Source organism: Oncorhynchus nerka, linkage group LG20 (genome assembly GCF_034236695.1).
Source record: "Oncorhynchus nerka isolate Pitt River linkage group LG20, Oner_Uvic_2.0, whole genome shotgun sequence".
Lineage (NCBI taxonomy): Eukaryota > Metazoa > Chordata > Actinopteri > Salmoniformes > Salmonidae > Oncorhynchus > Oncorhynchus nerka.
This window is the reverse complement of record NC_088415.1, coordinates 76,322,561-76,344,574: the sequence shown is the minus strand read 5'-3', so window position 1 is coordinate 76,344,574 and position 22,014 is coordinate 76,322,561. Positions and strand designations below refer to the sequence as shown.

The window sequence follows — 22,014 nt, the reverse complement described above, 5'->3', positions numbered from 1 at the left end:
ACTCCACCCCAACAAACCGCCACCCACCACTCCACCCCAACAAACCGCTCACCCCACTCCACCCCAACAAACTGCTCACCACCACTCCACCCCAACAAACCGCTCACCACCACCCACCCAACAAACTGCTCACCTCCACTCCACCCCAACAAACTGCTCACCACCACTCCACCCCAACAAACTGCTCACCACCACTCCACCCCAACAAACTGATCACCACCACCCACCCCAACAAACTGCCACCACCACTCCACCCCAACAAACAGCTCACCTCCACTCCACCCAAACAAACTGCTCACCCCCACTCCACCCCAACAAACTGCTCACCCCCACTCCACCCCAACAAACTGCTCACCTCCCAACCACCACCACTCCACCCCAACAAACTGCTCACCTCCACTCCACCCCAACAAACTGCTCACCACCACTCCACCCCAACAAACAGCTCCACCTCCACCCACCCCCAACAAACCGCTCACCACCACTCCACCCCAACAAACTGCTCACCACCACTCCACCCCAACAAACAGCTCACCTCCACTCCACCCCAACAAACTGCTCACCCCCACTCCACCCCAACAAACTGCTCACCCCCCACTCCACCCCAACAAACCGCTCACCCCACTCCACCCCAACAAACTGCTCACCCCCACTCCACCCCAACAAACCGCTCACCACCACTCCACCCCAACAAACAGCTCACCTCCACTCCACCCCAACAAACTGCTCACCCCCACTCCACCCCAACAAACAGCTCACCCCACTCCACCCCAACAAACTGCTCACCCCCACTCCACCCCAACAAACCGCTCACCCCACTCCACCCCAACAAACTGCTCACCTCCACTCCACCCCAACAAACCGCCACCACCACTCCACCCCAACAAACCGCCACCACCACTCCACCCCAACAAACTGCTCACCTCACCACCACTCCACCCCAACAAACCGCTCACCCCACTCCACCCCAACAAACTGCTCACCACCACTCCACCCAAACAAACAGCTCACCTCCACTCCACCCCAACAAACCCCACTCCACCCCAACAACCCCACTCCACCCCAACAAACTGCTCACCCCCACTCCACCCCAACAAACCGCTCACCACCACTCCACCCCAACAAACAGCTCACCTCCACCCCACCCCAACAAACTGCTCACCCCACTCCACCCCAACAAAACCCCCACTCCACCCAAACAAACTGCTCACCCCCACCCACCCCAACAAACTGCTCACCCCCACTCCACCCCAACAAACTGCTCACCTCCACTCCACCCCAACAAACCGCCACCACCACTCCACCCCAACAAACCGCCACCCCACTCCACCCCAACAAACTGCTCACCTCACCTCCACCACCCCAACAAACCGCTCACCACCACTCCACTCCAACAAACTGCTCACACCTCCACTCCACCCCAACAAACTGCTCACCACCACTCCACCCCAACAAACCCACCACCTCCACTCCACCCCAACAAACAGCTCACCTCCACTCCACCCCAACAAACTGCTCACCACCACTCCACCCCAACAAACAGCTCACCTCCACTCCACCCCAACAAACCACTCACTCCACCCCAACAAACCGCTCACCACCAAACTCCACCCCAACAAACCGCTCACCACCCTCCCACCCCAACAAACTGCCACCCCACAACAAACAAACAGCTCACCTCCACTCCACCCCAACAAACTGCCACCCCAACAAACTCCACTCCACCCCAACAAACCGCTCACCCCACTCCACCCCAACAAACTGCTCACCACCACTCCACCCAAACAAACAGCTCACCTCCACTCCACCCCAACAAACTGCTCACCACCACTCCACCCCAACAAACTGCTCACCCCACTCCACCCCAACAAACCGCTCACCCACCTCCACTCCACCCCAACAAACCGCTCACCCCCACTCCACCCCAACAAACATCTCACCACCACTCCACCACTCCACCCCAACAAACGCTCACCACCACTCCCACCCCAACAAACTGCTCACCTCCACTCCACCCCAACAAACCGCTCACCACCACTCCACCCCAACCTAACCACCAACAAACCGATCACCACCACTCCACCCCAACAAACTGCTCACCTCCACTCCACCCCAACAAACTGCTCACCCCACTCCAAACAAACTGCTCACCCCCACTCCACCCCAACAAACTGCTCACCCCACTCCACCCCAACAAACTGCTCACCTCCACTCCACCCCAACAAACCGCTCACCACCACTCCACCCCAACAAACTGCTCACCCACCTCCACTCCACCCCAACAAACCGCTCACCACCACTCCACCCCAACAAACTGCTCACCCACCACTCCACCCCAACAAACCGCTCACCACCACTCCACCCCAACAAACTGCTCACCACCACTCCACCCCAACAAACAGCTCACCTCCACTCCACCCCAACAAACTGCTCACCCCCACTCCACCCCAACAAACTGCTCACCCCCACTCCACCCCTCACCACCACTCCACCCCAACAAACAGCTCACCTCCACTCCACCCCAACAAACTGCTCACCCCCACTCCACCCCAACAAACAGCTCACCCCCACCCACCCCAACAAACTGCTCACCCCACCCACCCCAACAAACCGCTCACCACCACTCCACCCCAACAAACTGCTCACCTCCACTCCACCCCAACAAACCGCTCACCACCACTCCACCCCAACAAACCGCTCACCACCACTCCACCCCAACAAACTGCTCACCTCACCACCACTCCACCCCAACAAACCGCTCACCCCCACTCCACCCCAACAAACTGCTCACCACCACTCCACCCAAACAAACAGCTCACCTCCACTCCACCCCAACAAACTGCTCACCCCACTCCACCCCAACAAACTGCTCACCCCCACTCCACCCCAACAAACTGCTCACCCCCACTCCACCCCAACAAACCGCTCACCACCACTCCACCCCAACAAAAGCTCACCTCCACCCCACCCCAACAAACTGCTCACCCCCACTCCACCCCAACAAACTGCTCACCCCACTCCACCCCAAACAAACTGCTCACCCCACTCCACCCCAACAAACTGCTCACCCCCACTCCACCCCAACAAACTGCTCACCCCACTCCACCCCAACAAACCGCTCACCACCACTCCACCCCAACAAACAGCTCACCCCCACTCCACCCCAACAAACTGCTCACCTCCACTCCACCCCAACAAACCGCTCACCACCACTCCACCCCAACAAACTGCTCACCTCACCTCCACTCCACCCCAACAAACTGCTCACCCCCACTCCACCCCAACAAACCGCTCACCACCACTCCACCCCAACAAACAGCTCACCTCCACTCCACCCCAACAAACTGCTCACCCCACTCCACCCCAACAAACAGCTCACCCCACTCCACCCCAACAAACTGCTCACCCCACTCCACCCCAACAAACCGCTCACCCCACTCCACCCCAACAAACTGCTCACCTCCACTCCACCCCAACAAACCGCTCACCACCACTCCACCCCAACAAACTGCTCACCACCACTCCACCCAAACAAACAGCTCACCACCACTCCACCCCAACAAACTGCTCACCACCACTCCACCCCAACAAACTGCTCACCTCCACTCCACCCCAACAAACTGCTCACCCCCACTCCACCCCAACAAACTGCTCACCACCACTCCACCCCAACAAACAGCTCACCTCCACTCCACCCCAACAAACTGCTCACCCCACTCCACCCCAACAAACTGCCACCCCACTCCACCCCAACAAACTGCTCACCCCCACTCCACCCCAACAAACTGCTCACCCCACTCCACCCCAACAAACCGCTCACCACCACTCCACCCCAACAAACGCTCACCACCACCACCCCAACCACCCCACTCCACCCCAACAAACTGCTCACCACCACCACTCCACCCCAACAAACCGCTCACCACCACTCCACCCCAACAAACTGCTCACCACCACTCCACCCCAACAAACTGCTCACCCCCACTCCACCCCAACAAACCGCTCACCACCACTCCACCCCAACAAACAGCTCACCTCCACTCCACCCCAACAAACTGCTCACCCCCACTCCACCCCAACAAACCGCTCACCACCACTCCACCCCAACAAACTGCTCACCACCACTCCACCCCAACAAACCGCTCACCCCCACTCCACCCCAACAAACTGCTCACCTCCACTCCACCCCAACAAACCGCTCACCACCACTCCACCCCAACAAACCGCTCACCACCACTCCACCCCAACAAACTGCTCACCACCACTCCACCCCAACAAACCGCCACCCCCACTCCACCCCAACAAACCGCTCACCACCACTCCACCCCAACAAACTGCTCCACTCCACCCCAACAAACTGCTCACCTCCACTCCACCCAACAAACTGCTCAAACCCCCAACAAACAGCCACTCCACCCCAACAAACCGCCACCACCACCCACCCCAACAAACAGCCACCACCACTCCACCCCAACAAACAGCTCACCTCCACTCCACCCCAACAAACTGCTCACCCCACTCCACCCCAACAAACTGCTCACCCCACTCCACCCCAACAAACCGCTCACCCCACTCCACCCCAACAAACTGCTCACCCCCACTCCACCCCAACAAACCGCTCACCACCACTCCACCCCAACAAACAGCTCACCTCCACTCCACCCCAACAAACTGCTCACCCCCACTCCACCCCAACAAACCGCTCACCCCCACTCCACCCAAACAAACTGCTCACCCCCACTCCACCCCAACAAACTGCTCACCCCCACTCCACCCCAACAAACTGCTCACCTCCACTCCACCCCAACAAACCGCTCACCACCACTCCACCCCAACAAACCGCTCACCCCCACTCCACCCCAACAAACTGCTCACCTCCACTCCACCCCAACAAACCGCTCACCACCACTCCACCCCAACAAACCGCTCACCCCACTCCACCCCAACAAACTGCTCACCACCTCCACTCCACCCCAACAAACCGCTCACCACCACTCCACCCCAACAAACTGCTCACCTCACCTCCACTCCACCCCAACAAACCGCTCACCACCACTCCACCCCAACAAACTGCTCACCACCACTCCACCCCAACAAACCGCTCACCTCACCTCCACTCCACCCCAACAAACCACTCACCCCCCACTCCACTCCACCCCAACAAACCGCTCACCCCCACTCCACCCCAACAAACCGCTCACCACCACTCCACCCCAACAAACTGCTCACCCCACTCCACCCCAACAAACCGCTCACCACCACTCCACCCCAACAAACTGCTCACCTCCACTCCACCCCAACAAACCGCTCACCTCACTCCACTCCACCCCAACAAACCGCTCACCCCCACTCCACCCCAACAAACAGCTCACCACCACTCCACCACTCCACCCCAACAAACCGCTCACCACCACTCCACCCCAACAAACTGCTCACCTCCACTCCACCCCAACAAACCGCTCACCACCACTCCACCCCAACAAACTGCTAACCACCACTCCACCCCAAAAACCGATCACCACCACTCCACCCCAACAAACTGCTCACCTCCACTCCACCCCAACAAACTGCCACTCCACTCCACCCAAACAAACTGCTCACCCCCACTCCACCCCAACAAACTGCTCACCCCCACTCCACCCCAACAAACTGCTCACCTCCACTCCACCCCAACAAACCGCTCACCACCACTCCACCCCAACAAACTGCTCACCTCCACTCCACCCCAACAAACCGCTCACCACCACTCCACCCCAACAAACTGCTCACCTCACCTCCACTCCACCCCAACAAACCGCTCACCACCACTCCACCCCAACAAACTGCTCACCACCACTCCACCCCAACAAACAGCTCACCTCCACTCCACCCCAACAAACTGCTCACCCCCACTCCACCCCAACAAACTGCTCACCCCACTCCACCCCAACAAACCGCTCACCCCCACTCCACCCCAACAAACTGCTCACCTCCACTCCACCCCAACAAACTGCTCACCCCCACTCCACCCCAACAAACTGCTCACCCCACTCCACCCCAACAAACTGCTCACCCCACTCCACCCCAACAAACCGCTCACCCCCACTCCACCCCAACAAACCACTCCACCCCAACAAACGCTCACCACCACTCCACCCCAACAAACCGCTCACCCCCACTCCACCCCAACAAACTGCTCCCACCCCAACCCGCTCACCTCCACTCCACCCCAACAAACCGCTCACCACCACTCCACCCCAACAAACTGCTCACCCCACCCAAACAAACCGCTCACCCCCACTCCACCCCAACAAACTGCTCACCCCCACCTCCACCCCACCCCAACAAACTGCTCACCACCACTCCACCCCAACAAACCGCTCACCACCACTCCACCCCAACAAACTGCTCACCCCACTCCACCCCAACAAACTGCTCACCCCCACTCCACCCCAACAAACTGCTCACCCCCACCCACCCCAACAAACTGCTCACCCCCACTCCACCCCAACAAACCTGCTCACCCCCACTCCACCCCAACAAACTGCTCACCTCCACTCCACCCCAACAAACCGCTCACCACCACCACTCCTCCACAAACTCCACCCACTCCACCCCAACAAACTGCTCACCCCACTCCACCCCAACAAACTGCTCACCACCACTCCACCCCAACAAACTGCTCACCCCCACTCCACCCCAACAAACTGCTCACCCCACTCCACCCCAACAAACCGCTCACCCCCACTCCACCCCAACAAACTGCTCACCACCACTCCACCCCAACAAACTGCTCACCTCCACTCCACCCCAACAAACAGCTCACCACCACTCCACCCCAACAAACTGCTCACCCCACTCCACCCCAACAAACCGCTCACCTCACCTCCACTCCACCCCAACAAACCGCTCACCCCACTCCACCCCAACAAACATCTCACCACCACTCCACCACTCCACCCCAACAAACCGCTCACCACCACTCCACCCCAACAAACTGCTCACCTCCACTCCACCCCAACAAACCGCTCACCACCACTCCACCCCAACAAACTGCTAACCACCACTCCACCCCAAAAACTGCTCACCACCACTCCACCCCAACAAACTGCTCACCTCCACTCCACCCCAACAAACTGCTCACCTCCACTCCACCCCAACAAACTGCTCACCACCACTCCACCCCAACAAACTGCTCACCCCCACTCCACCCCAACAAACTGCTCACCTCCACTCCACCCCAACAAACCGCTCACCACCACTCCACCCCAACAAACTGCTCACCACCACTCCACTCCACCCCAACAAACCGCTCACCACCACTCCACCCCAACAAACTGCTCACCTCACCTCCACTCCACCCCAACAAACCGCCACCACCACTCCACCCCAACAAACTGCTCACCACCACTCCACCCCAACAAACTGCTCACCTCCACTCCACCCCAACAAACTGCTCACCACCACTCCACCCCAACAAACTGCTCACCCCCACTCCACCCCAACAAACTGCTCACCCCACTCCACCCCAACAAACTGCTCACCCCACTCCACCCCAACAAACTGCTCACCACCACTCCACCCCAACAAACTGCTCACTCCACTCCACCCCAACAAACTGCTCACCCCCACTCCACCCCAACAAACAGCTCACCCACCACTCCACCCCAACAAACTGCTCACCCCACTCCACCCCAACAAACCGCCCCACCCCACTCCACCCCAACAAACTGCTCACCTCCACTCCACCCCAACAAACTGCTCACCACCACTCCACCCCAACAAACCGCTCACCACCACTCCACCCCAACAAACTGCTCACACCCCACTCCACCCCAACAAACTGCTCACCCCACTCCACCCCAACAAACTGCTCACCACCACTCCACCCCAACAAACTGCTCACCCCACTCCACCCCAACAAACTGCTCACTCCACTCCACCCCAACAAACTGCTCACCCCACTCCACCCCAACAAACTGCTCACCCCACTCCACCCCAACAAACCGCTCACCACCACTCCACCCCAACAAACTGCTCACCCTCCACTCCACCCCAACAAACTGCTCACCCCCACTCCACCCCAACAAACTGCTCACCCCCACTCCACCCAAACAAACCGCTCACCCCCACTCCACCCCAACAAACTGCTCACCACCACTCCACCCCAACAAACTGCTCACCTCACCACCACTCCACCCCAACAAACCGCTCACCACCACTCCACCCCAACAAACTGCTCACCACCACTCCACCCCCAACAAACTGCTCACCTCACCTCCACTCCACCCCAACAAACTGCTCACCACCACTCCACCCCAACAAACTGCTCACCCTCCACTCCACCCCAACAAACTGCTCACCCCCACTCCACCCCAACAAACCGCTCACCACCACTCCACCCCAACAAACAGCTCACCTCCACTCCACCCCAACAAACTGCTCACCCCACTCCACCCCAACAAACAGCTCACCCCCACTCCACCCCAACAAACTGCTCACCCCACTCCACCCCAACAAACCGCTCACCCCACTCCACCCCAACAAACTGCTCACCTCCACTCCACCCCAACAAACCGCTCACCACCACTCCACCCCAACAAACTGCTCACCACCACTCCACCCAAACAAACAGCTCACCTCCACTCCACCCCAACAAACTGCTCACCCCCACTCCACCCCAACAAACTGCTCACCCCACTCCACCCCAACAAACTGCTCACCCCCACTCCACCCCAACAAACTGCTCACCCACCACTCCACCCCAACAAACTGCTCACCACCACTCCACCCCAACAAACTGCTCACCTCCCCACCCCAACAAACCGCTCACCTCACCTCCACTCCACCCCAACAAACCGCTCACCCCCACTCCACCCCAACAAACATCTCACCACCACTCCACCACTCCACCCCAACAAACCGCTCACCACCACTCCACCCCAACAAACTGCTCACCTCCACTCCACCCCAACAAACCGCTCACCACCACTCCACCCCAACAAACTGCTAACCACCACTCCACCCCAAAAAACCGATCACCACCACTCCACCCCAACAAACTGCTCACCTCCACTCCACCCCAACAAACTGCTCACCTCCACTCCACCCAAACAAACTGCTCACCCCCACTCCACCCCAACAAACTGCTCACCCCCACTCCACCCCAACAAACTGCTCACCTCCACTCCACCCCAACAAACCGCTCACCACCACTCCACCCCAACAAACTGCTCACCTCACCTCCACTCCACCCCAACAAACCGCTCACCACCACTCCACTCCAACAAACTGCTCACCTCACCTCCACTCCACCCCAACAAACCGCTCACCACCACTCCACCCCAACAAACTGCTCACCACCACTCCACCCCAACAAACAGCTCACCTCCACTCCACCCCAACAAACTGCTCACCCCCACTCCACCCCAACAAACTGCTCACCCCACTCCACCCCAACAAACCGCTCACCCCCACTCCACCCCAACAAACTGCTCACCCCCACTCCACCCCAACAAACCGCTCACCACCACTCCACCCCAACAAACAGCTCACCTCCACTCCACCCCAACAAACTGCTCACCCCCACTCCACCCCAACAAACAGCTCACCCCCACTCCACCCCAACAAACTGCTCACCCCCACTCCACCCCAACAAACCGCTCACCCCCACTCCACCCCAACAAACTGCTCACCTCCACTCCACCCCAACAAACCGCTCACCACCACTCCACCCCAACAAACCGCTCACCACCACTCCACCCCAACAAACTGCTCACCTCACCACCACTCCACCCCAACAAACCGCTCACCCCCACTCCACCCCAACAAACTGCTCACCACCACTCCACCCAAACAAACAGCTCACCTCCACTCCACCCCAACAAACTGCTCACCCCCACTCCACCCCAACAAACTGCTCACCCCCACTCCACCCCAACAAACTGCTCACCCCCACTCCACCCCAACAAACCGCTCACCACCACTCCACCCCAACAAACAGCTCACCTCCACCCCACCCCAACAAACTGCTCACCCCCACTCCACCCCAACAAACTGCTCACCCCCACTCCACCCAAACAAACTGCTCACCCCACTCCACCCCAACAAACTGCTCACCCCCACTCCACCCCAACAAACTGCTCACCTCCACTCCACCCCAACAAACCGCTCACCACCACTCCACCCCAACAAACCGCTCACCCCAACTCCACCCCAACAAACTGCTCACCCCACCTCCACTCCACCCCAACAAACCGCTCACCACCACTCCACTCCAACAAACTGCTCACCTCACCTCCACTCCACCCCAACAAACTGCTCACCCCCACTCCACCCCAACAAACCGCTCACCACCACTCCACCCCAACAAACAGCTCACCTCCACTCCACCCCAACAAACTGCTCACCCCCACTCCACCCCAACAAACAGCTCACCCCCACTCCACCCCAACAAACTGCTCACCCCCACTCCACCCCAACAAACCGCCACCCCCACTCCACCCCAACAAACTGCTCACCTCCACTCCACCCCAACAAACCGCTCACCACCACTCCACCCCAACAAACTGCTCACCACCACTCCACCCAAACAAACAGCTCACCTCCACTCCACCCCAACAAACTGCTCACCCCCACTCCACCCCAACAAACTGCTCACCCCACTCCACCCCAACAAACTGCTCACCCCCACTCCACCCCAACAAACCGCTCACCACCACTCCACCCCAACAAACAGCTCACCTCCACCCCACCCCAACAAACTGCTCACCCCCACTCCACCCCAACAAACTGCTCACCCCCACTCCACCCAAACAAACTGCTCACCCCCACTCCACCCCAACAAACTGCTCACCCCACTCCACCCCAACAAACTGCTCACCTCCACTCCACCCCAACAAACCGCTCACCACCACTCCACCCCAACAAACCGCTCACCCCCACTCCACCCCAACAAACTGCTCACCTCACCTCCACTCCACCCCAACAAACCGCTCACCACCACTCCACTCCAACAAACTGCTCACCTCACCTCCACTCCACCCCAACAAACTGCTCACCCCACTCCACCCCAACAAACCGCTCACCACCACTCCACCCCAACAAACAGCTCACCTCCACTCCACCCCAACAAACTGCTCACCCCACTCCACCCCAACAAACAGCTCACCCCACTCCACCCCAACAAACTGCTCACCCCCACTCCACCCCAACAAACCGCTCACCCCCACTCCACCCCAACAAACTGCTCACCTCCACTCCACCCCAACAAACCGCTCACCACCACTCCACCCCAACAAACCGCTCACCACCACTCCACCCCAACAAACTGCTCACCTCACCACCACTCCACCCCAACAAACCGCTCACCCCACTCCACCCCAACAAACTGCTCACCACCACTCCACCCAAACAAACAGCTCACCTCCACTCCACCCCAACAAACTGCTCACCCCCACTCCACCCCAACAAACTGCTCACCCCCACTCCACCCCAACAAACTGCTCACCCCACTCCACCCCAACAAACCGCTCACCACCACTCCACCCCAACAAACAGCTCACCTCCACCCCACCCCAACAAACTGCTCACCCCCACCCACCCCAACAAACTGCTCACCCCCACTCCACCCAAACAAACTGCTCACCCCCACTCCACCCCAACAAACTGCTCACCCCCACTCCACCCCAACAAACTGCTCACCTCCACTCCACCCCAACAAACCGCTCACCACCACTCCACCCCAACAAACCGCTCACCCCCACTCCACCCCAACAAACTGCTCACCTCACCTCCACTCCACCCCAACAAACCGCCACCACCACTCCACTCCAACAAACTGCTCACCTCACCTCCACTCCACCCCAACAAACCGCTCACCACCACTCCACCCCAACAAACTGCTCACCACCACTCCACCCCAACAAACCGCTCACCTCACCTCCACTCCACCCCAACAAACCACTCACCCCCACTCCACTCCACCCCAACAAACCGCTCACCCCCACTCCACCCCAACAAACCGCTCACCACCACTCCACCCCAACAAACTGCTCACCTCCACTCCACCCCAACAAACCGCTCACCACCACTCCACCCCAACAAACTGCTCACCTCCACTCCACCCCAACAAACCGCTCACCTCACCTCCACTCCACCCCAACAAACCGCTCACCCCCACTCCACCCCAACAAACAGCTCACCACCACTCCACCACTCCACCCCAACAAACCGCTCACCACCACTCCACCCCAACAAACTGCTCACCTCCACTCCACCCCAACAAACCGCTCACCACCACTCCACCCCAACAAACTGCTCACCTCCACCCACCCCAACAAACCGCCACCACCACTCCACCCCAACAAACTGCTAACCACCACTCCACCCAAAAACCGCTCACCACCACTCCACCCCAACAAACTGCTCACCTCCACTCCACCCCAACAAACTGCTCACCTCCACTCCACCCCAACAAACTGCTCACCACCACTCCACCCCAACAAACTGCTCACCTCCACTCCACCCCAACAAACTGCTCACCACCACTCCACTCCACCCCAACAAACCGCTCACCCCCACTCCACCCAACAAACCACTCACCCCCACTCCACTCCACCCGAACAAACCGCTCACCCCACTCCACTCCAACAAACCACCACTCCACCCCAACAAACTGCTCACCTCCACTCCACCCCAACAAACTGCTCATCCCCACTCCACCCCAACAAACTGCTCACCACCACTCCACCCCAACAAACTGCTCACCTCCACTCCACCCCAACAAACTGCTCATCCCCACTCCACCCCAACAAACTGCTCACCACCACTCCACCCCAACAAACTGCTCACCACCACTCCACCCCAACAAACTGCTCACCCCAACTAACCGCTCACCCCCACTCCACCCCAACAAACCCCTCACCCCCACTTCACCCCAACAAACCCCTCACCCCCACTCCACCCCAACAAACCGCTCACCTCCACTCCACCCCAACAAACCGCTCACCCCAACTAACCGCTCACCCCCACTCCACCCCAACAAACCGCTCACCCCAACTAACTGCTCACCCCACTCCACCTCAACAAACCCTCACCCCCACTCCACCCCAACAAACCGCTCACCCCCACTCCACCCCAACTAACCGCTGTGAGGAGATAAAGTCACTCTTGCTTGGCATTGTACACATTATGGCATTTTACACATTCAAGTTCCCATTCTCCACCCGAACAAACCGCTCACCCCCACTCCACTCCAACAAACCACCACTCCACCCCAACAAACTGCTCACCTCCACTCCACCCCAACAAACTGCTCATCCCCACTCCACCCCAACAAACTGCTCACCTCCACCCACCCCAACAAACTGCTCACCACCACTCCACCCCAACAAACTGCTCACCTCCACTCCACCCCAACAAACTGCTCATCCCCACTCCACCCCAACAAACCGCTCACCTCCACTCCACCCCAACAAACAGCTCACCTCCACTCCACCCCAACAAACCGCTCACCCCAACTAACCGCTCACCCCCACTCCACCCCAACAAACCGCTCACCCCAACTAACCGCTCACCCCCACTCCACCTCAACAAACCCCTCACCCCCACTCCACCCCAACAAACCGCTCACCCCCACTCCACCCCAACTAACCGCTGTGAGGAGATAAAGTCACTCTTGCTTGGCATTGTACACATTATGGCATTTTACACATTCAAGTTCTACAACTAATGTACAAGACATTCGACACAACAGAGTTTTTCTGCACAAAGATGCCTATGATGACAGACACAGTTCACCTCAGTCCAAAAGTCAGGGAGTCAGTCGACTGTTATAAAATAACATGTGCGAGCCCAGGTTACTGTTGTAATGTTGACTGATGTAGAGAAGATGAGATGACAGACACACACAGTGTTGATGTGGGTCACTGACCCACAGGAGAGAGATGTGTCTCTCGTGTTGCCGGGCCAGATGTGACCTCTGATACATGAGAGCATGCAACATAAAAGAGAAGAGTAAGGGTTCCTCTCACTTGATGTTCACACAGGTGGCGTCATTATATGGGTGACATGATGAATGGCAGAGGAGAGGCGGGCAGGTTTTGATCTGGCTCAGCTGGTGTGAGAGAGAGTGTCTGTGAGAGAGAAAGAGAGAGAGAGAGAGTGTGTGTGTCAGAGAGAGAGAAAGAGAGAGAGAGTGTGTGATCTTGCCTGTACATTGTGTCTATCAACTAACCTCCTGCCAAACTCCACCCACTTGGATGGAGAACTTTCCCTGTCTAAGCCACAGTTTGATGTGGTCCTGGAAAAATGTCTGTCTTTCAAAACCACCAGACATGTGTTTTTGGTTTGAGGAATGTCAGTGAAACAATAGTGAGAGGAGAGGCCTAGACAGATATAGACTCATGGTTCTGTGGAACACCCAGTGTGTATCATTTATAAGACCACTGGTGCGTATTATGTGGTCAATGAGGGGAGGAGCTCTGGATATGGCGGCCGGATGTGTTCCAATCGTTCTGCATTCCAAATGGCACCCTATTCCCTATTGAGTGTACTTCTTTTGACCGGGGGCCTATAGGGCTCAGCTCAAAAGTAGTGCACAATGGAGAGAATAGGGTGCCATTTGGGACACAACCACATTCATCAGTCACCCTGACGATACACTATCTTTAACACAAATGGTGCTTGTCTTCATCATGAGAGCAGTTTATGACAATTTCCAGTGTCACTTTTCTCTCGTCGTAAAGATAGACCTATAGCCAGAGTCGTAGCTTGGCTTGTCACAGTATATTACACTTCCTAAATGGGAACAAAGCCATAGAGAACCATATAGGGAGCAGATCCATAGAGGGACAGAGCCATAGAGGGAGCAGAGCCATAGATGTTCCATAGAGGGAACAGAGCCATAGAGGTTCCATAGAGGGAGCAGAGCCATAGAGGTTCCATTGAGGAACAGAGCCATAGAGGGAGCAGAGCCATAGTGGTTCCATAGAGGGAACAGAACCATAGAGGTTCCATAGAGGGAGCAGAGCCATAGAGGTTCCATAGAGGGAACAGAGCCATAGAGGTTCCATAGAGGGAGCAGAGCCATAGAGGTTCCATAGAGGAACAGAGCCATAGAGGGAGCAGAGCCATAGAGGTTCCATAGAGGGAACAGAGCCATAGAGGTTCCATAGAGGGAGCAGAGCCATAGAGGTTCCATAGAGGGAACAGAGCCATAGAGGTTCCATAGAGGGAACAGAGCCATAGAGGTTCCATAGAGGGAGCAGAGCCATAGAGGTTCCATAGAGGAACAGAGCCATAGAGGGAGCAGAGCCATAGAGGTTCCATAGAGGGAACAGAGCCATAGAGGTTCCATAGAGGGAGCAGAGCCATAGAGGTTCCATAGAGGGAACAGAGCCATAGAGGTTCCATAGAGGGAACAGAGCCATAGAGGGAGCAGAGCCGTAGAGGGAGCAGAGCCGTAGAGGGAGCAGAGCCGCGTGGAGAGGGAGCAGAGCCGTAGAGGGAGCAGAGCCGTGGAGGGAGCAGAGCCGTAGAGGGAGCAGAGCCGTGGAGGGAGCAGAGCCGTAGAGGGAGCAGAGCCGTACAGGGAGCAGAGCCGTAGAGGGAGCAGAGCCGTAGAGGGAGCAGAGCCGTAGAGGGAGCAGAGCCGTAGAGGGAACAAAGCCGTAGAGGGAGCAGAGCCGTAGAGGGAGCACAGCCGTAGAGGGAGCACAGCCGTAGAGGGAGGGGAGACAAATGCAGGCGCAATTTTTAAGTCATACATATGGCAGGTAGCCTCGAGGTGAGAGTGTTGGGACAGTAACCGAAAGGTCGCTGGTTCAAATACAGGAGCCAACAAGGTGAAAAATCTGTTGCTGTGCCCTTGAGCATGTCACTTAACCCTAATTCCTCCAGGGGTGCTGGACAATGGTGATCCTGGCTGTGACCCCACTCCTCGTGGGTGTCTCAGGGGGACTTACACACGTGTGATTATTTCTTAAATGCATCCCAAATCGTTCCCTATTCCCTATATAGTGCACTACTTTTGACTACTACTTTTTTTAAACAGTGCATTATATAGGGAATAGGGTGCCATTCGTCTCTCTAACACCCTCCCCCAACACCCCTGTCCTAGATTCAGATTCAGCCTATCTTTGCCAGAGCATTCATCTAATGTGCAGGTCACGCCTGAGCCTCCAAGGATAAACTGTCCATTAACTAAATGAGCCTGGGGCTACCGCACCTGTCCCTCCCTCCCTCCATCCGTCCGTCTGTCCACTCCAGTGGAAAATTCCCAGCTTCTCCCACTAGCACTTCTAGAGCCAAACGGGAGCAGGAACAACTCAGCAGGAAGACTTAGCAACAACAGGAAACCTGCTCCTACTGCATCCATCCCCATTCTCTAACAACCACAAGCACCAGGCATGGACGGGAGAGATACAGGCAGAGACTCAGACAACCAGGTAATGGGTTCCAAGCAGGGATGACTGATAGAGGAAGAAATCAGAGGATGGGCTCATTGTCATGACTGGAATGGGATGGAATCAAACACATGGTTCCCGTGTGTTGGATGTGTTTGATACCTTTCCATTCCATTCCAGCCATTACAATGAACCTGGCCACCATTGGTTCCAAGAGGAGTAGAGAGGAGTCTTTTCAGGAGAGTCAGTGTGTGTTGTACCTTCCTTATCAGATCTGTTATGATTGGCTCTCAGTCAGCTGGATAGAGAGAGACTGGCCGGGCTAATAGGGATTGGATAAAGGACATGGGAATGGGGTTCCTTCCTTTAAAGGCTGATATGAATGTTTACAGTACTCTCCCTGACCTGCATCCTGCCCCCCGAGGGCCATTCAGGGTCCCTGGGTTCATTTGGCTTCAACAAGGGTGACCCACAGTACTGACGCTAGTTGTATAGGAAAGGATGAAGTAGCTTTAACTTTAGCTTGTAAGACCTTGAACAAAAGATTTAGCCTCTTAGCTGCGAATTCTAATTGGCCCATAGTCTCCCATTGCCGTCAATGCACGACTAAGTGAAAATTCCTCTTAGGTGGAAGTTAGGATTCACCCTTGTCTGTATTTGAACAGAGTGAAACAAGTAATAACACATAATAGTAAGAAATACTTTAGAAACGGTTCAACACCGTATCCAAAGAGGCTGACCTGTCTTGAAGACCTCGTAGCGCACTGAGAATCCAGCACCGGGAGACTCGTAGTCGGACACAAACTTGATTAGGAGCTCGTTGCCGCTGGAGATGATGGGGGAGGGGGCTATCTTCCCACAGAACTTCCCCAGGGTCGGAGCCTCCTCATCTCCACCGTTAAACACCTCCACATAGTCATACCTGAGGACACAGAGAGGGGAGTAAGACTTACTTATTGTACAACACTGCTGCAGTAGCTAAACAATAGCTAAACAATAGGTAAAAGGTAGCTAAACAATAGCTAAACAATAGCTAAACAATAGGTAATAGGGTGCCATTTGGGACATATCCTAGGCTTTACACACAGCTACTTCATCAGTTTGCCCAGGAGTTTGATTCTCAGGCACCTCTCTCTTTCTGTGTGTGTGTGTGTGTGTGTGTGTGTGTGTGTGTGTGTGTGTGTGTGTGTGTGTGTGTGTGTGTGTGTGTGTGTGTGTGTGTGTGTGTGTGTGTGTGTGCGTGTGTGTAATTGCGTTCTCAGCTGAGCTCTCTGGGTTTGGGTTTCTTTGTTTAAATCAGACTGCTAACACATTTATTAATTTGAGTTATTTAACCTTTTTTTTTTACCAGGTAGGTCAATGAAGAACAAATTCTTATTTACAATTACGGCCCGGACATGTGGACCAATAGTATCTACTCTAACCACATGAACTCTTAATGTGAACACATTAACAGTTCAGCATTTTATGAATCCTGTGTAGTTGTTTCTTCCCAATCCCATGACTGCTGTGTCTAAGCAGGCTTGATGATGACGACAGCTGTCTCTGTTCCACTCAAAAAAAGTTCCCATCCTCGGGTGGATTAAAGAACACCAATAAAGGGTTCCACCTCTCCACTTTTTGCATGGCTGCCTAAATGTAGCCTGGCTGCCTATATGTAGCCTGGCTGCCTGTATGTAGCCTGGCTGCCTAAATGTATCCTGGCTGACTGTATGTAGCCTGGCTGCCTATATGTAGCCTGGCTGCCTAAATGTAGCCTGGCTACCTGTATGTAGCCTGGCTGCCTAAATGTAGCCTGGCTGCCTGTATGTAGCCTGGCTGCCTATATGTAGCCTGGCTGCCTATTTGTAGCCTGGCTGCCTAAATGTAGCCTGGCTGCCTGTATGTAGCCTGGCTGCCTATATGTAGCCTGGCTGCCTGTAGGTAGCCTGGCTGCCTGTATGTAGCCTGGCTGCCTATATGTAGCCTGGCTGCCTGTATGTAGCATGGCTGCCTATATGTAGCCTGGCTGACTATATGTAGCCTGGCTGCCTAAATGTAGCCTGGCTGCCTATATGTAGCCTGGCTGCCTGTATGTTGCCTGGCTGCCTATATGTAGCCTGGCTGAGTATATGTAGCCTGGCTGCCTAAATGTAGCCTGGCTGCCTGTATGTAGCCTGGCTGCCTGTATGTAGCATGGCTGCCTATATGTAGCCTGGTTGACTATATGTAGCCTGGCTGCCTAAATGTAGCCTGGCTGCCTATATGTAGCCTGGCTGCCTGTATGTTGCCTGGCTGACTATATGTAGCCTGGCTGAGTATATGTAGCCTGGCTGCCTATATGTAGCCTGGCTGCCTGTATGTAGCATGGCTGCCTATATGTAGCCTGGCTGACTATATGTAGCCTGGCTGCCTAAATGTAGCCTGGCTGCCTATATGTAGCCTGGCTGCCTGTATGTTGCCTGGCTGCCTATATGTAGCCTGGCTGAGTATATGTAGCCTGGCTGCCTAAATGTAGCCTGGCTGCCTGTATGTAGCCTGGCTGCCTGTATGTAGCCTGGCTGCCTATATGTAGCCAGGCTGCCTATATGTAGCCTGGCTGCCTCCATATAGCCTAACTGTCACACTCACATACTTGCACACACACACATAATCAAACATGTTTTGTCTTGTATACTGAGTATATCATGCACAATTATAATGAATATGCTTTGTTTAACTGATTGAACAAAGGAGAGGGAAAGATGGGGTTGGCACAACTGAACTGCTAAAGGAGTAGGGGTGGGAGGAGAGGGAAAGTTGGGGTTGGCACAACTGAACTGCTAAAAGAGTGGGGGTGGGAGGAGAGGGGAAAATGGGGTTGGCACAACTGAACTGCTAAAGGAGTAGGGGTGGGAGGAGAGGGAAAGATGGGGTTGGCACAACTGAACTGCTAAAGGAGTAGGGTTGGGAGGAGAGGGAAAGATGGGGTTGGCACAACTGAACTGCTAAAAGAGTGGGGGTGGGAGGAGAGGGAAAAATGAGGTTGGCACAACTGAACTGCTAAAAGAGTGGGGGTGGGAGGAGAGGGAAAGATGGGGTTGGCACAACTGAACTGCTAAAAGAGTGGGGGTGGGAGGAGAGGGAAAAATGGGATTGGTCCAACTGAACTGCTAAAGGAGTAGGGGTGGGAGGAGAGGGAAAGAAAACCCATTTGTTTCTGTCTGCACCAGCAGGGAGGCACAATGTTACATTCTGTTCTAAGACACACCATTTGTAGGGTTGCATCTAATTTTAGGGCTGGGGAGTGACAGAGTGAGATTGCGCTGTGATTGTCTCTCTTGCCTATACCAACGATGTTAGTTAGACTGTTAGCTAGGCTGTGAGAACCATGAACTCACTCCCTGTACATTTGTAGGTCATATCAAGACTCATCATCACACCCACATTCAGTACGTCACATGTTGAACCCAGAACGAAGGAGAGCTCGGTTTATTGTTTTGAAAGTCTCTGGAAAAAGTACTCTATTAAAAAAAGTCTGGTTATTAGCTAGCTACAGTGCCTTCAGAAAGTATTTATATCCTTTGACGTATTCAAAATTAATAAAAAAAAATAAAAAATCGCACCCGTCCACACACAATACCCCATAATGACAAAGTGAAAACATGTTTTTAGAAATGTTTGCAAATGTATTGAAAATGAAATACAGTATCTTATTTCCATAAGTATTCACACCCCTGAGTCGAAACATGTTAGAATCACCTTTGGCAGCAATTACAGCCATGAGTCTTTCTGGGTATGTCTCTAAAAGCTTTGCACACCTGGATTGTACAATATTTGCACATTATTCTTTTCAAAATTCTTCAAGCTCTGTCAAATTGGTTGTTGATCAATACTAGGCAACCATTTTCAAGTCTTGCCCTAGATTTTCAAGCAGATTTAACTGTAACTCAGCCACTCAGGAACATTCTCTGTCTTCTTGGTAAGCAACTCCAGTGTAGATTTGGCCTTGTGTTTTAGGTTATTGCCCTGCTGAAAGGTTAATTAATCTTCCAGTGTCTGGTGGAAATCAAACTGAACCAGGTTTTCCTCTAGGATTTTGCCTGTGGTTACAGTAGTTCCAATCCGTTTATTTTTTTGTCCTGAAAAACTCCATAATGATTACAAGCATACCCATAACATGATGCAGCCACCCCTATGCTTGAAAATATGGAGCGTGGTACTCAGTAATTTGTTGTTTGGATTTGCCCCAAACATAACCCTTTGTATTCAGGACATGTTTTGTAATATTTTTATTGTGTACAGGCTTATTTCTTTTCACTCTGTCAATTAGGTTAGTATTGTGGAGTAACTACAATGTTGTTGATCCATCCTCAGTTTTCTCCTATCACAGCCATTCAAATCTAACTGTTTTAAAGTCACCATTAGCCTCATGGTGAATTCCCTGAGTGGATTTCTTCCTCTCTGGCAACTGATAATGGATCATATGTCTGCAAAGCTTGATAATATGTGTGATGTTAACAGAGAGGTCTATTTTCTGGGTGACTTGACTGGTTAGCAACTAGCTTTCCTCTCAAGAGGAAGCTTCTAATTGTGACTAATGACTGTAACATGACCCAGGTTATTACTCAACCAACTAGAGTGCATTCCAGTGTTGGATAGTGTTGGATCTTTGGCATCCACTTGTATTGATCATATTACAGTTTTTAACAATCACTTTGGCACTAATTTCAGAACATTGTGGTCATTTTTCAAAACTCTAGACACAAAACTCAAAACGGTCATCACTTGTAATACAGGCTGTCCAATGTTCAAATCATTGCATTGTGCATTCATATCGTTAAATAAACCTTGCACTTGCAGAATCATTGGTTCAAATAACTAATTTATCGTGAAATACCATAGTAACATTCATTTAGATCACCCACACACAAGATACTGATAGTTTCAGTGTGTAGTTGTTCGTACAATCATTAAATATTGTAGTACAAAATATGTGATGTTTCATTATGCTACTATACGTAAATACATCACTGTAAAAGGACTGGTAGAGCGAATACTACAGACACAGTGGAATCATTGAGCAAAATATTAAATTTATTGATGAAATACAGTAAAATCACAACATAGGTTTCTTTGAATCAAAGTAAAAATAATTAGCAACAAAAAAAGAAAAAACAGTTAAAGGTCAACTGCAGGTTCCTCACCTGGCTTACTGTAAAACATCACTGCAGTGTTCCTCACCTGGCTTACTGTAAAACATCACTGCAGTGTTCCTCACCTGGCTTACTGTAAAACATCACTGCAGTGTTCCTCACCTGGCTTTCTGTAAAACATCACTGCAGTGTTCCTCACCTGGCTTACTGTAAAACATCACTGCAGTGTTCCTCACCTGGCTTACTGTAAAACATCACTGCAGTGTTCCTCACCTGGCTTACTGTAAAACATCACTGCAGTGTTCCTCACCTGGCTTACTGTAAAACATCACTGCAGTGTTCCTCACCTGGCTTACTGTAAAACATCACTGCAGGTTCCTTACTGTAAAACATCACTGCAGTGTTCCTCACCTGGCTTACTGTAAAACATCACTGCAGTGTTCCTCACCTGGCTTACTGTAAAAAGCAAAACAAAAGATTGATTACTGTACTTCTATATTTCCATCAACCCTGTC

General features: G+C 54.1%; 1 protein-coding gene across 1 annotated transcript in view; it reads right to left on the bottom strand.

The window, feature by feature from the left end:
* The window catches only part of LOC115101578 (neuropilin-1a-like), a 121,440-nt gene that overhangs the window by 84,640 nt on the left and 14,786 nt on the right, over positions 1-22,014 (bottom strand). The window contains exon 3 of the mRNA XM_065005791.1: positions 17,126-17,307. Coding sequence (XP_064861863.1) covers positions 17,126-17,307 — 182 coding nt within the window. The remainder of the gene's footprint in view (positions 1-17,125; positions 17,308-22,014) is intronic.